Source organism: Phoenix dactylifera, unplaced genomic scaffold (assembly GCF_009389715.1).
Source record: "Phoenix dactylifera cultivar Barhee BC4 unplaced genomic scaffold, palm_55x_up_171113_PBpolish2nd_filt_p 000763F, whole genome shotgun sequence".
Classification (NCBI taxonomy): domain Eukaryota; kingdom Viridiplantae; phylum Streptophyta; class Magnoliopsida; order Arecales; family Arecaceae; genus Phoenix; species Phoenix dactylifera.
In genome coordinates, this window is record NW_024068134.1 from 60,327 (window position 1) to 74,118 (window position 13,792).

Here is a 13,792-nt window from a genome sequence, read left to right on the forward strand (position 1 = left end):
TCGTACCATAAGGTTCATGATTTGGTTTTCATATAAAGATAGAGGTTGAACATCCCGACTAAATTACTTAGGTGCCTTATGATCCAAGCTTGGTTGACCTATAGTCACGGTGCAGTCATATATATAATAAAAATACCTATATGGTTCAGTCTACCTTCTTTTTTCTTGCATAATTAATATATATATAAAAAATTCTTATGATGACAAGTCTGTCCTCGTGGCGTAGTCTGGTTCGAGTAATTAAGTCCAAGGGGTGTTTCACCTAATGTCTTGAGCCAACTGGGTCGGGGGGTCATTGGCTGAAAGCTCGCTACATGGATCTTACTAGAGCCTAATGGGGTTGGACAGTTGTAGTCGTCATATGTGTTGAAAAAAAAAATAAAATAAAAATAAGCATGAATTAGTTGGTTAGGCTGAACCCAGTGACATGTGGTAATGGCTGGTTTGACTCCATTGTATTGGACTTCTGTGTACCCGGGTTGTTTAGTTGGGATTGATAGCTTTTTCTTTACATGCGAACCATTCTTGACAAATTTAGACAACGTGTGATATTCTGAAAATTTGATGGATTAGGTTCTAACAAATTGTAGAAAACACTTGTGAACACTACAAGAATAATGGTCATTAGCGACGCATTTTTTGGCCTTTAACGACGCTTTTAGGCGTCGCTAAAAAACATCCCGACGCTTTCCTAAGCGTCGGCAAAGCGTCGCCTATGCTACAGTGGAGAAAATGTTTTCCGACGCGTCGAAAAGCGTCGAACATTAGCAATGCTTTACCGACGCTTTTTAGCGTCGGCAATTGCAAACTTAGCGACGCTTTAAAGCGTCGCTAATTGCAATTTAACGACGCTTTAGAGCGTCGGTAAATGTTCAATTTACCGACGCTTTAAAGCGTCGTTAATTCAAACCTACCGACGCTTTAAAGCGTCGCTAATTGATTTCTGGTCGAAATTTTAACGACGCTTTAAAGCGTCGTTAGAATATTAATTTTTTTTAAAAAAAATTGAAAAATTTTTAAACCCTGTTTACAATATCAAAGCCACACACACTAAGCGAGATATACACAAAATCAAACATATTTATCTAAACATTCATATTGTCAAATTACATTCATACTATCAATTTACGTTTACAATGTACTTCAAAAAGCATAAAAAAATACATATAAACTCCAAAATAAATGCTTCAGGGGTCGCTAGCATCACCATCTCTACGTGCAGATGAAGTATCAGGAACCTGTAATAAAAAAACTTAAGCAGTTAAGAATATGAAAATTATTAAGCTCTTTAAGAAAAATATGATACTTATGCAAAATATTCAAGTAGATGTAGTAATTTACCTGAGGAGGGATAAACTGATGCAACAAAGATGTAATCTGATTAATCTGAGCCCTCAAAGATTGCATCTCTGTCTGGTGGCTCTGCTTCAACTCTTTTATCTCTGCCTTCAGATCATTAACCTCTGCAGTGCTACTACTCTGTCTAACATCTTGAGTATATCTACCCACTGCAGACAACTGAGTGGGGGTAACTCCAACGCCATAACCCCTCACTCGACCATAACGCTCCGAGCCCATCAATTCGGTAAACACCTGAGCTTCGACACCTCTGGTGTTGCCGATTGAAGATGACTCTCCGATACGCTCTGAAATAAGGGATGTAGCTCTGTCCTATATCTCTCAAAAACAATCAAATTAATTTTTAAAAAATTAAAATATATAAAAAATCATTGCAGAAATTATTAATAAATACATACAACTATATCTCTCGACTCCTCTCGGACAAAGCTGCCATCTCGGTGGGTGTGAGTCATCTTATAGAACTCCACCTCACCAGGTTTCCTCCCATGGTCTTCCATCTACAACAAAAAGTATATTGGAAGAGTTTCATCTTATAGAACTATATCATGATACATGCTATATGATACATGAGTTTCAAAAAGTTTCAAAAAAACTTACGAATTCAGCTCTGAGCCTCGCATAACTCTTCGAGCCTAAAGTGTGAGGAATTGTCTGAGATGCTCGTGCGGCTCGACCAATGTCAGAATATGTCTACCACGAAAAAAGTAAACATTGTAATATATTAAATATATTAAACATTATATAAGGTATTGAGAGAGAATACACAACCTGTCCTCTCTCGGAAAACCAATAGTGAACAAGCTCCCTCCACTGATGATGGTATACATCAGGAGGACAAACACGAGCAACCTCCTCCTCTGTCGTACCCCCGCGCTTCCAGTCGGCCTTCAACTTCGACTTATATTCTTTCCATTTGCGGTTAAGGGACTTTAGCACCCAATCATGGCTCTCTGGAGGGAGCACAAACTTTTTCTACACCAAAATAAAGAAGTTATAATAATATTAAATCGAAAAATTAAATTTATAATAGTAAGCAAATTAACATACAGTAGCTATCAAATTAACAATATTAAATTCAATTCTTTATCTGTACAAATTTAAGAAGCTCAACTTTATAAGAAGGAAGCATATCATTCTACTTATGATAGTTGAGCGGACACAACTGACCCCTACGTGCAACTGATCCTAAGAAACTTGATAAAAGGCTTCCAGCCCTCTTGATGGGCTGCCCTAGTTCGTTGCATTCGACGACCATCTTCTCATCCTCACGAAGCTGCCACACATCCCGTGCTCGAGAGGAACCCCGTGTCAACCTCACTCTCCCTTGTTCATCTATAAAAAATGATAATTAAAACATTGGAGGCAAATTAATTAAAATAATTAGATTGTAAATGAACTTAATATATGCACTTTAAATCAAATTACCTTGGATATGCAAGTCATCCATAACCTCCTGGCCTGGATGTTGCTGAGACTGGAACTCATGCTGAGACTCGGACTCGTGCTGCTGGGGCTGCTGGGATCGCATGGACTGAGCAGAAGAAGATCCCACCTGAGACTGCTGGAACTCCACATCTCTGAATCGTTTTCCTCGGTGCATTTTGTTACCTAAGCAAGTACTTAAGCAATTGAAATCTGTTTAGAAATGCAAGAGTAACTAATGTATAAATCATAAAATATTAAAAATTCATGGGGTACTCCACAGAAGGAAAGGCCCTGATCGCTAATGTATAGTAACTAGTAATGCAATTGCAAGAGTAAATAATTACAGTCCAACTCTTCCACTGGATAATGAATCAACCAAACTCAGAATCATTTGATTCAGTTCTCACGAAATAATTTATGGTTCGATTATGTCACAGTTGTCTACTTCTGATGGGTGGACTCCCTGTCTCAGGAGCTATTATTCATCTTATCTGAATGGAAAACTGGTTTCGGTCCTGAGATACAATCAATGTTGAACACTCCGAGTCCAGTCATGCACCTTTAATCGTCTGTCAGATTCTGGAATTCTGATTATGTACTCTGTCATCCAAATTGCACACAATATATTGCAAAACCTTGAGAATGATATATCAAATGTTAAAAAAATACTGAAGTGAGAAAATTTCAAGCATCTAATTGCAAATAGTGGATGAAGCACAAACCTTTCCTCCAACTAGACATTGAGGTGTAGAAGAATGAAGTTTCAACAACTACTAATAAGTTACCCATGTATGAGATTTGCAAGCTACATTAAGCTCCCGACCTCCTCTCTTCTCTTTTTGCATGCAGAGTATGAAGTTCCTTATCATCTATAATCACTGAAGGCTTTTCAACGTTTAAATCTCAAAACTAGTCACCCGAAATTTAACATATGCTCATACAGTATTTGTTATGCTCTAGTATATGATATTGTTCTGACACCACTTCTCTTAGTTGGTTAAGCTTTATTTGTTGAAATGTTCTTTTTTTAGTGCAGGAAAAAAGTTTTCTGGCTCTATTCAACTAACATCCCTAGCATTATGGGTTGGCTGAAAAAAATTTTTAAAGGCTCCAGTCATAAAATTTTTAAAGGCTCCACCAATTGTGAAGGTGTTATGTCTACCACTGCATGTTTCGGAAATGTTTCATTCAGCAAATAGTGGTAGTATTGCTTTAGAATGAGTCCTAGTGTTTAGTGTGTCTTAGTGTTATTTTATATGGGGATCCATGGGAATCTAAATTCTATGACCATATAGTCTTGTGACATAATGAAATCCTAATCACCGATGACAAACAAGAAAACTTCAGAATTATGTGCTTTGCAGCCAACTACACTTAAAGCAAATTCTGCATAGAGAGTAAAGAGCTCTTCTAAATGATTGGTGTTCACTGTTTGTGTCCACAGTCTGATAGGCAGAACTTGTACAATAAGAGCCGGTGCCTCCAAGATCAAAGATCATTCATTACACATGACAACATAATATTCTTTTAATTATGAAAGGAGAGAATCCAAAATAACATACTGCAAAGCTAAGGGAATGATGATTACAATTAGTTTCTTCTTGCTCCACGAGATGCATGAGATGTTGCTTAATAGACTATTACTAAGCCCCCTGATAGCACTGAAGTATATTCCAAATATTTTACATTATTGGTTAAACAATTTGCAGTACCAAAAGTAGTTAAAACAAATTCATACGCTACTAGTAAAAAAGTCAGTATCGGTAACATAGAAACAGATTAGAAAATTTTTCTTACCATTACGAAACTATACTCTTTCATTGTCCATCAATTGGCATAATATTAAAAGGCATACACTGAGTATAAGTCTCATTATCCTCCTCTTCCAACCCTTTTCCTATATCATACAAGTCCCTAGGTTTAGTCTTAATGACAACAGACCAATCTTTATCTTTTGAGTCTTGTACAAAAAACACTTGTCGAGCTTGAGATGAAAAAATGAATGGGTCATCTTTCAATAGCACACCGGTATGTATCAACTTTGAAAAATTTACAAGTGTGAAACCATTTATGTCTTGTCTCAAACCTCTAGATGAGTTTATATCCACCCAATCACATCGAAATAGTACTACCTTAAAGTTTCCATAATAATCCAACTCATAAATATCCTTCAGTGCACCGTAATAAGTTTTTCCCTCTGCATCAACCATAACCCCACTGTTTTGGGTTTTTCTAAATTTCTCACGTTCTTTAGTATGAAATTTGAAACCATTTATAATTAACCCATCATATCTGTTGATAATATTATTCGGACCTCGAGCAATGACTATTAATTCATTGGAACAATTTTCCTCCATCATCGTGGGCACCTAAAAAATTATAGAAGCAATGATTAATTATTCAATGACAATGTATTAAAAAATTGTGAAAATACCTAATAATGTATTAAATGTCTAACCTGTTTGAATAGCCATTCAGGAAATAACTCAACCAACCATCTTTGCTCAATCCTTGGGGTAGGACGAATGTTATTGTTGATGCTTCGCTGAGTTACTAAAAATTCTCTGCATGATCAGAAACTCTTTAGCTAAGCATTTATATCTGATATGACAGATAAGAAGATTACAATCATACTAACCTGCGATACTCGGATATTATATCACTGTGAAGTAACACATAGCGATGTGCTTGTGCTAATGATTTTTGGTCAAGAACAACACTTTTAACTGTCCCCAAAACTCTTCCCGCAGATGAGAACTTGTAAATTTCTGCATTCTCTACAATATCAAAATTCCTTGGAGGTCGATTGAGAGCAGTTTCAACACCTTCGAGATATCTCGAGCAAAATGTCAAACACTCCTCAGCAATATATCCTTCAGCAATCGAGCCCTCGGGATAGGCTCGATTGCGTACATAATCCTTTAAGCGCATCAGAAACCTTCAACGATAAATTTTTAAGATCAATATCAACACCGATATGATTTATAAATATAGACATTAGAGTTTAGCAAAATCACCTCTCAATAGGATACATCCATTGGTATTGAACCGGTCCACCAAGTTTAGCTCATCTTTAGATTTCTCCCATCGTGAAGATCCACATATTTGGCACGACTCTTCGTTAATATTTCCACTACGGAATAAAATACAGTCATTCGGACAACTGTGTATCTTCTCGTATCCAAGATCCAATTCTTTTACTAATTTTTTGGCTTCATAAGAAGATGATGGCAAAGTAACGCCTTCCGAAAATGCATCATTTAATAATTGGAGAAGCATAGTAAAAGACTTGCATCATTCAAATACTTCAAATGGAATAAATGCACAAGAAAAAAAATCTTTGTAAAATTCTTACAACCCGGATATAGTTCTTCATCACAAGATTTCAGCAAGTTATGATACCGAGCTGTGTCATCATCAGAGTGTATATGTTCTTCAACATGCATAAAATCAGTTGCTGTACGCTCATCACCTATTTCAGTTGCTTCTTGTCCTCCACTAATGTCTGTTAAATTTCTAATACTATGTCCAAGAGCATCTCTGAGTAAGCCCCTTATATCATCTTCTCCTACAGGTTTTTTTTCTGTATTACTGGATGCAAAACTAGAGGTGTCTTCTATATACGAGGGTTGGTTACATGGAGATGACAATATCAACTCTCCATGAAATACCCATTCAGTATAACCTCTTGTAAAACCATTCTACACTAAATGTTCTTCAACAGTTTTTGGAGCAAGAGAAGAAGCATTTACACATTTTCGACATGGACATAAAATCTTCCCATTCATATTAGATTTCTGAAAAGCAAATTTAATGAAATTCTGAACTCCATTCAAATATTCGTCACTGTATCTCGGCTTATTCATCCAACTTTTGTCCATTCTAAGAAAAAACAAGGTAAATGATACAGTCAAAAATATGCATGCGTACACTGACTCAAGCAAATTAAGTTAAACAAATAGCACTTAATCAATTAATTCAATGATTGCATAGCCTACATTTAAGAGCTATATATATGTATTACAATATGTCATCCGTATTAGATACCGGTATTGAATCGGTATGCTACGGTACGCTCCATACTGTCTAGTTTGAGCCGGTACGATGTACCATAGGATTGATAGTTTATCTATCAATTATCAATATTCGAGTTATTCTTCATATTCATAGATACATATATATATTAGTCATTAGTATACATGCACTAGTGAATGGTACGTGTTGCTAGTAATCATTAGCATGGAATTTCAATTGAGAGATTCCACTATATGGAATCAACCATCTGGTTACCAAAAAAATTTGCTTATCTTCTATCTTATCTTTTTCTTTTAATTTGCTGGATTTCTTATTATGTTTAATAAAGAGTGAGGCTATGTGCAAATTAGAATTCAATTAAAGAAATGCATTCTTTAAAAAAAATTAACATGCTACCTCTGTTCTTTCGTTTTCTTTTTTTGAAATAGCATTAAGTGATTAGACTTGTGAGTCGTACCTTAAGCACCTTTGAAAATTTTTAAGACAATTTCTAAATTATAACCTAAGCATGAAGTATTTTGGTAGTATAGAATGCACAAAGAAAAATAGCATGGTCCTAATCTTTGGGTTGGATAAAAGTTTGAGTCCATATAAAGTTTTACTGCTTTTCATGTAAAATACAACTTCCAATGAGTTTCACCAATTGAGCAAGGACAGCTGCAAACCAAGATAAATAAGAATTAAGTGGTCTGATTTGGTAAAAATATGAGGATGAACCCTTCTTTTCTTGTTTTCAAATGAGGCCTTCATGTTTAAACTTATGACAGTCTACAAGTTCAATCTTTATTAATGAAAAAAACATAGCCACATTCATCGACGAGACCTAAGTTGCTCATCCTTGAATGATGATGATGATGACGGTGATGTTAAGTTCCCAAAATCTCTACCTATTGCAATGCTATAAATTAGTTCCCAAAATTTTGAAGATAGCTAATATAAATAATTAATTTGAAAGTTCCTAAGAAGATCAGGAAAAGAGCAACGCGCATAGCACATCGAGCTCATAACAAAATATCGATCTACGAGGGATTTAAACTTTATGACCTTCGATTCGAATAGCATATTAGCTAACTACAAGACTGTAACTAATATTTATCAAGCCTTAACATGAAGTGCGAGAGAGAAACATTCCATCTCATGATTCTTTTTAATGATTGTTGCTAGTCGTATCTTCTTGCTATGTTCGCATTGCCCGTGTGACAAGATGAGAGAGCAAAATTAATAAGCAGTATGCATAAAATAGTGCCTAATAAAAGTTAATAAATAGTTACAAAATAGCAAAACAAATGCATAATCTAATCGGACAAACTCAGTGAAATAAAAGTAAGAGAGCAAACGAAACCATATATTTCCAAGACTACCACCTCAAAACTTAGAAAATAAGCTAACAAAGCAAAGGAAACGCCAGAATCTATACATTTACAGAGAATTCTAAAGCATAAACCGGAGATTAAAAAAGGAAAAGAGGAAAACGAGTTCTCAAGTACCTGATAAGAGAGCAAGTCTTCCTTTGATAACCTTCCCAAATTTCTAAGCCAACGAAGAGATCTGAAGAGCAGTAGATCTAGATCGCATGCAATCGCTCCAATCCACTGAAATGAAAAATATTAATACAGTAATGAATGAACATTCCTAAAATAAGGAGACAGAAAGAGAAAGATATATAAATATCTCCAGGCAGAGCTCTCTCCTTCTGAAAGAGAAGAAGATAATCCTATGATCCTATGATCGAAGCAAGAGAAGAAGATAATCCTTGCCGGCTCCAAACTTCAAACGCAGTGTGAGTGCTCTGTGGCGGAGGAGGAGGAAGTCGTCCACGAAGAGGAGGCCAACAGAGAGGGGAGGAGGGGAAGGAGATGCGGCGGAGATCGGTGAAAAGGGCTGAGGACGGAAGGGGTCGGTCGCCGAAAGGGGACGGAAGGGCTGAGGATTTAGGGTTGTGGCCTGTGGGGGGAGGGGATCGATTAGGTCTTGTGGTGGGAGGAGTGAAGTCCGACGATGCTTATAAGCGTCATCGTATTTTTCCTATGCCGACGCTTATAAGCGTCGGTAATGGTTTTTTTCCCGACCCTCTTTACAAGGGTCGGCGGTTACCGTCGGGGAAAAAAAAATGCCGACGCTTTCATTTAGCGTCGGCAATATAGAGTCGCGACAGCCCTTTATTGTTGTAGTGGAACTTGAGTAATGCACCTAAAACTCAGACGGTACCATGTTGTGGTGGAGGTATTAGTGCTCTAAGAAAGTCATTCTGTTTATGCATACTACACTTTAGTATTCTTCTTGTTTTGATAGTTGCGATGCTTGAGAAAAATATATATCACGTGTGTATTGACTTAGATTTCATTATATATCATTTTATGAATGATGTTTGTAGGTAACATCACTGCAAACCCTCACGAGACAACACTCATCCACTAGGATAACCTAGGGGTTTAACGGCTTGTTGCACGTGCTAAGTGCAATCGTGATTCCTACGAAAGTGAGTACTTATCTTAATTTTATGCAATTAGTTCTAATAAAATATCAAAGGATCAACCAACACTTTTTGTACTCTCATGTTATTGTTACTCTGAATTGCTAGAGACTAGCAATAAGCTAGTTGAGGGGCATGATAAGAGCACAAAGTACGATCTAAGTACTAATTAACTTAGCCTAATGCTAGCAAAATAATGATAAATAATAGGTGTTAACATTTGCATGATTAAATATTTTATCTTTAGCACTTATTATAATTTTTATCATTATTTTATATAAATTCATCCAAAAAGAATGCATCTTCCCAGCTGCAGAACAGAGTCCATGACTCTTCTTCCGCACACCCGAGCGACTTCCCATATTCCACGATGCATCCCAAGCTTCCAGCCATCTGTAGTCAATTGACTTTGTGTTTCCAAATCAGCATCATCCCAAGCGCCAGCATCAGCTTTTTCCATCTTCACCATCCTAGGTTCCACGTCTGCATTGTCCCGCGAACAGAGCTCCCTAGCCATCCGCATGCAGCCCATCATCCCGCGAGCATCTCCGCGTGCGAGCCAGCGTCCACAGGCGAGCCAGCGTCCGCGTGCGATTCTCCCACACCCAAAGTGCTGCGATCTTCCATTTCCGCTTGCAAACCTCCCAGCGTCCGTGCCCCATTCTCGCGATCGTCCCAGCATCCGCATCCCATGCTTTCGGACCCGTATCAGATCCCCCAGCATCCACGATCTTTCGGAGTCTCAAATCCACATCGTCCGCACCCGTGATCAGCTTCCGCGTCCGTGAGCTAGCATCCGTGGCGATTCTTCCGCATCCAATTCCCTGCAATCTTCTGTTTCCGCGTGTGCCTCTTTCCCCGTTTCAAAGCTTTCGTGATCAACGTCCGCGAGCAATCTTCCGGATTCCTAGCATCCCATGAAGCGTCGCAACACCCACGATCAGCCCCAGTCATCCCGTTCGTCCGCTCATCCCAGCACCATCCGCCCATCGTCCTCAGCCGAGATTCGCGTCCATTCCTTCCAAACCATCCGCATCTCATCCAAATTCCAGCGTCCGTTTTGATTTGCTTGGAAGATTATTTGAAATTTGGAGAGATTTTCCTTGAATAAATAGGAGGGGTTAGCGAGCCAGAGTGAGCGGGGGGCTTCCTCTCTCTCTCGGGTTGTTCTTGTTCCCACTCAAAAATAGAGGGGCTCTTATTCAAAGAAAAAAAAAACAGAGAGGGGAAGATGATCGGCTAAAGTCCTAGTTGATGGGTGAAGGAAGATCCTTTGATATACCGAGTTCATGATATAAATTCTACTCCTTTACTTTATACGATTTATCTTTTTGATTATGCCATGATTCTTATATGTTGAAAATGCTTTTATGATTTATGCTTATTGAAACATGTCTTCCTCGATTATTTGCTTCATCGTTGACATTATAAGGCACATTGAATACTCAAAAAGAGAGTTCGTTTTATCAAGAACATACTCCATAATTAAATTTTATCTGCTTATAATTCTTAAAAAAACAAAAGAATCATAGAATTTATCGCATGAATTTGATATTATCAAAGGAGATTCTGGATCCCTACACCATCTTAATCTATCCAAACTTCGATTATCTATTTACTGATTTATTTTCTATTTGCAAAACACCATCTTAATCCACAAATTTATTGAATTAATTAATCTGAAATTATACTAAATAATCTCATATATATATTTCATTCCCTGAGGATTCGACCTCGGACTTCCGAGAATTTACTACTTGTACGATTCTCCTATACTTGGGAGATCAGTTTCGCGAAAGCATTTTTGCGAACGCGTCACCTAGCCACAATATGATAGGATGCAAACTACATAGAACTAGTCAATCAGGAGACCAAGCATGGTGAATTGGCTAATCTTTGGAGCAAAGTTCCAACGTTTCCAATAACTTAATCTCAGCAAGCCAAAGAAATATGGCTAAAAGTTATGAGGTGTCCTCAAAAGCCTTTAGTTGATGCAAGAAGTCACAGCAGACCTAGGTACATACTTCGGTCCAAAAGATTAGCCATTTTTGTTACGAATGGATGGTGATGTGATAACTTTTCAGATACAAGGGTTGGGGGCAGTGACATGAAATAGGAAAATTGCAATGAACGAGGTACATACTTTGGTCAAAAGTGCCAACCATCTCTTCATAAATAGATAGTAGCAAGGAGGTCCTATAGTAAAAAAGGCTTGAGGGCAACTATATCAGGAAGGAAGCTAGCATCACCCAGAAATCTTATATACGATGGTTCTATGCTAGGCGATATTATCATCTTACTTTTGTATCAAGATCCTATAAGTTATGGATTAAATTGATTAAGTCAATGTAGGTGAGAATCATGTGATTCTTGCCAAAGTCTAAGAGTTTGGCTATATCACATGGATGGAGACCTAAGCCAACTAGATAGAATTTTCTAGACATGGAAAAAATAGGCAACGATTAAATCTTGCATTAGTCTAATAGAAGACTGAGGCAAAGTTTGTTGGGAATTGTGTTCTAAAAGTCAATCATCGGTCTGTTGATGATTGAATTGTATATGAATTAATGAATTAATAAAAGATTATTTGGCATTATTCATCGCATATATTCTGTATATTTTTTTGAACTCTTGTGATGTGATGAAGTCCTTAGGACTCTTTTAAGAGATAAAGGAGGATTTGTCTATGAGTCCTTAAACCAGTTCGCGACCAAACGACATGCTATTACTAAGACAATAACATTATCAAGAATACGTCGTTGTGTGTCATATCGTTGGTTGTTCTATTAACCAAGGAGTGTAGAGATACTGATATGCCATACAGGTGAAGTGTAGGAGTACATTTTACTAAACGTGACCAGTTCCTGAATGCTCTGCTGTCAAGAGATGTTTCGAGTGGATATGGCTATATGTGTCCCTCCGACCTAAGATCACTATGGCGACTAATAAGCAACTCACTGTACTTTGGTATCAGACTATCTGAGTTTCTAATTCAGTGATGGAAGGTTACTGGGTGCAGTCAATTACTTGCGAAGTCGGTGTGTGAGTCAAGATGGAATTGACCCCTCCTGGTGACATGAGATAATGCTCTTGTATTTAATTTAGCAAAACCTTGGCCAGGGTAATCCTTGTGAGGAGTCACAGGATTTGTAAAGTTGAAACACATTTTGGATGAACTAATTAAAGAGTTGACAGTGAACTTTGAAGTCATCCTATGCATTCGAAGTCATAGGAATGAATTATACGGTAACCAAAGTCCAAGAATTTTTGAATGTTTATTTGCAATCATTCGGCCTATTCGGATGTCGGGTACCATTGCTAGATAGTCATTTCGATTAGTACAAGAAGTTGTTCTTGTGCTACCAACTTAGGTTCGAACCTATGGGGTCACATGCATAGAATTTTCTAGGTTGATGAAATGGTTGACAGATAATTAAGAATCATCCAGGGGTACATTGGTCAATTCGATTGACAAATTATCCTAAGCAAAGATTGCAGTAAAATAATTATTGAATTATTGAAGGATTAATTAGCAATTAGATTGCTAATGAACTCAATTTGATTGAATTTTTGGGCTTACGTTGAGCCAAATTGAATAAGATTCAATTTGGGCTACATTAGGGTTTGACCTAATTGGATTGGATTCGATCCAAGTAGATTGGGCTTCACCAAATTGATAGAACTTGGCCAAATTGGATTAGGCCTGATCCGAGTCAATTAGAATTCCTTATTTGATGAGGATTATGAGTCCAAATAACCAGAATTGGATAAGAAGAAAAATTTCTAAATTTTAGGAACCTACATTATCTTTCTTGGAGAAGAATGATATCTTGATTTATCCCCAAAATTTTCCACACCTATCCTCTTTATTTTTGGCCAAAAATTGGCGTGAGAAGAGAGGAGGCGTAGGGTTATATTTTCTATAAAAATGACACCTCAAATCTTCCTAAAAAGATAAAGATGAAATTCCTAATTTATAGGGATTGCATGGCACATGAAATAGGGTGGTCTGCGGCTGAATTTTGGGCACATGATTCCTATATTTTAGGAATTAAAAATGCACAAAATTTAGATATATTTATCTCCTCTTAGTTGCCGAATCATCAGAATTTTTTAGGGATTTTATCAGCTAAATTAATTGGCTAAATTAGGTGTGAGGCGTGGGGGGGTCTTTTGGCTATAAAAGGACCCCCACACCTAGGGTTCCATATATACAATATTTAGAGGTTTTAAAAAATTTTGAAAAAATTCTCTGAGGGCCGTCATCCCTTTTCCTCCTTCTTCCTCACGTCTATCCTCCATCTCCCTGAATAACAATCAAAGGTTGAGTATTTAGAAGGAGAAAGCTTCAGCCATTACAGCGTTCCTGCGCAAGCTAGCTCTCCCGCAAAAGACGATCTATCTAGGGCTTCGTGTGGACAATCTATAGAGGCCGGATGCGTGTGCGGCTGCAAAGCGTGATCAGGGAGTCATCCAAAATCTTCAAGAAATCAAGTA

General features: G+C 37.4%; 2 protein-coding genes across 2 annotated transcripts; both read right to left on the minus strand.

The window, feature by feature from the left end:
• Positions 1-1,187: 1,187 nt before the first annotated feature.
• On the minus strand, positions 1,188-2,325 carry LOC120107096. The gene is made up of 5 exons (XM_039120254.1): positions 2,131-2,325; positions 1,960-2,052; positions 1,758-1,859; positions 1,342-1,671; positions 1,188-1,238 (listed from the first exon to the last, which is right to left on the minus strand). The coding sequence occupies exons 3-5, from the start codon at positions 1,857-1,859 to the stop codon at positions 1,188-1,190; spliced, it is 483 nt and encodes a 160-aa protein (XP_038976182.1). The 5' UTR covers positions 1,960-2,052; positions 2,131-2,325.
• Positions 2,326-2,482: 157 nt separating this feature from the next.
• Positions 2,483-2,994, minus strand: LOC120107099. The gene is made up of 2 exons (XM_039120257.1): positions 2,788-2,994; positions 2,483-2,694 (listed from the first exon to the last, which is right to left on the minus strand). The coding sequence occupies exons 1-2, from the start codon at positions 2,960-2,962 to the stop codon at positions 2,498-2,500; spliced, it is 372 nt and encodes a 123-aa protein (XP_038976185.1). The 5' UTR covers positions 2,963-2,994; the 3' UTR covers positions 2,483-2,497.
• Positions 2,995-13,792: the final 10,798 nt, after the last annotated feature.

Bases quoted from the DNA above. Each gene is read 5' to 3' on its own strand.
- LOC120107096 (XM_039120254.1), bottom strand. From the start codon at position 1,859: ATGGAAGACCATGGGAGGAAACCTGGTGAGGTGGAGTTCTATAAGATG. The intron at 1,672-1,757 runs GTATGTATTTAT...TGAGAGATATAG, and splicing joins AGGAGTCGAGAGATATAGTT to GACAGAGCTACATCCCTTAT. The intron at 1,239-1,341 runs GTAAATTACTAC...TTTTTATTACAG, and splicing joins ATCAGTTTATCCCTCCTCAG to GTTCCTGATACTTCATCTGC.
- LOC120107099 (XM_039120257.1), bottom strand. From the start codon at position 2,962: ATGCACCGAGGAAAACGATTCAGAGATGTGGAGTTCCAGCAGTCTCAG. The intron at 2,695-2,787 runs GTAATTTGATTT...CATTTTTTATAG, and splicing joins GGATGACTTGCATATCCAAG to ATGAACAAGGGAGAGTGAGG.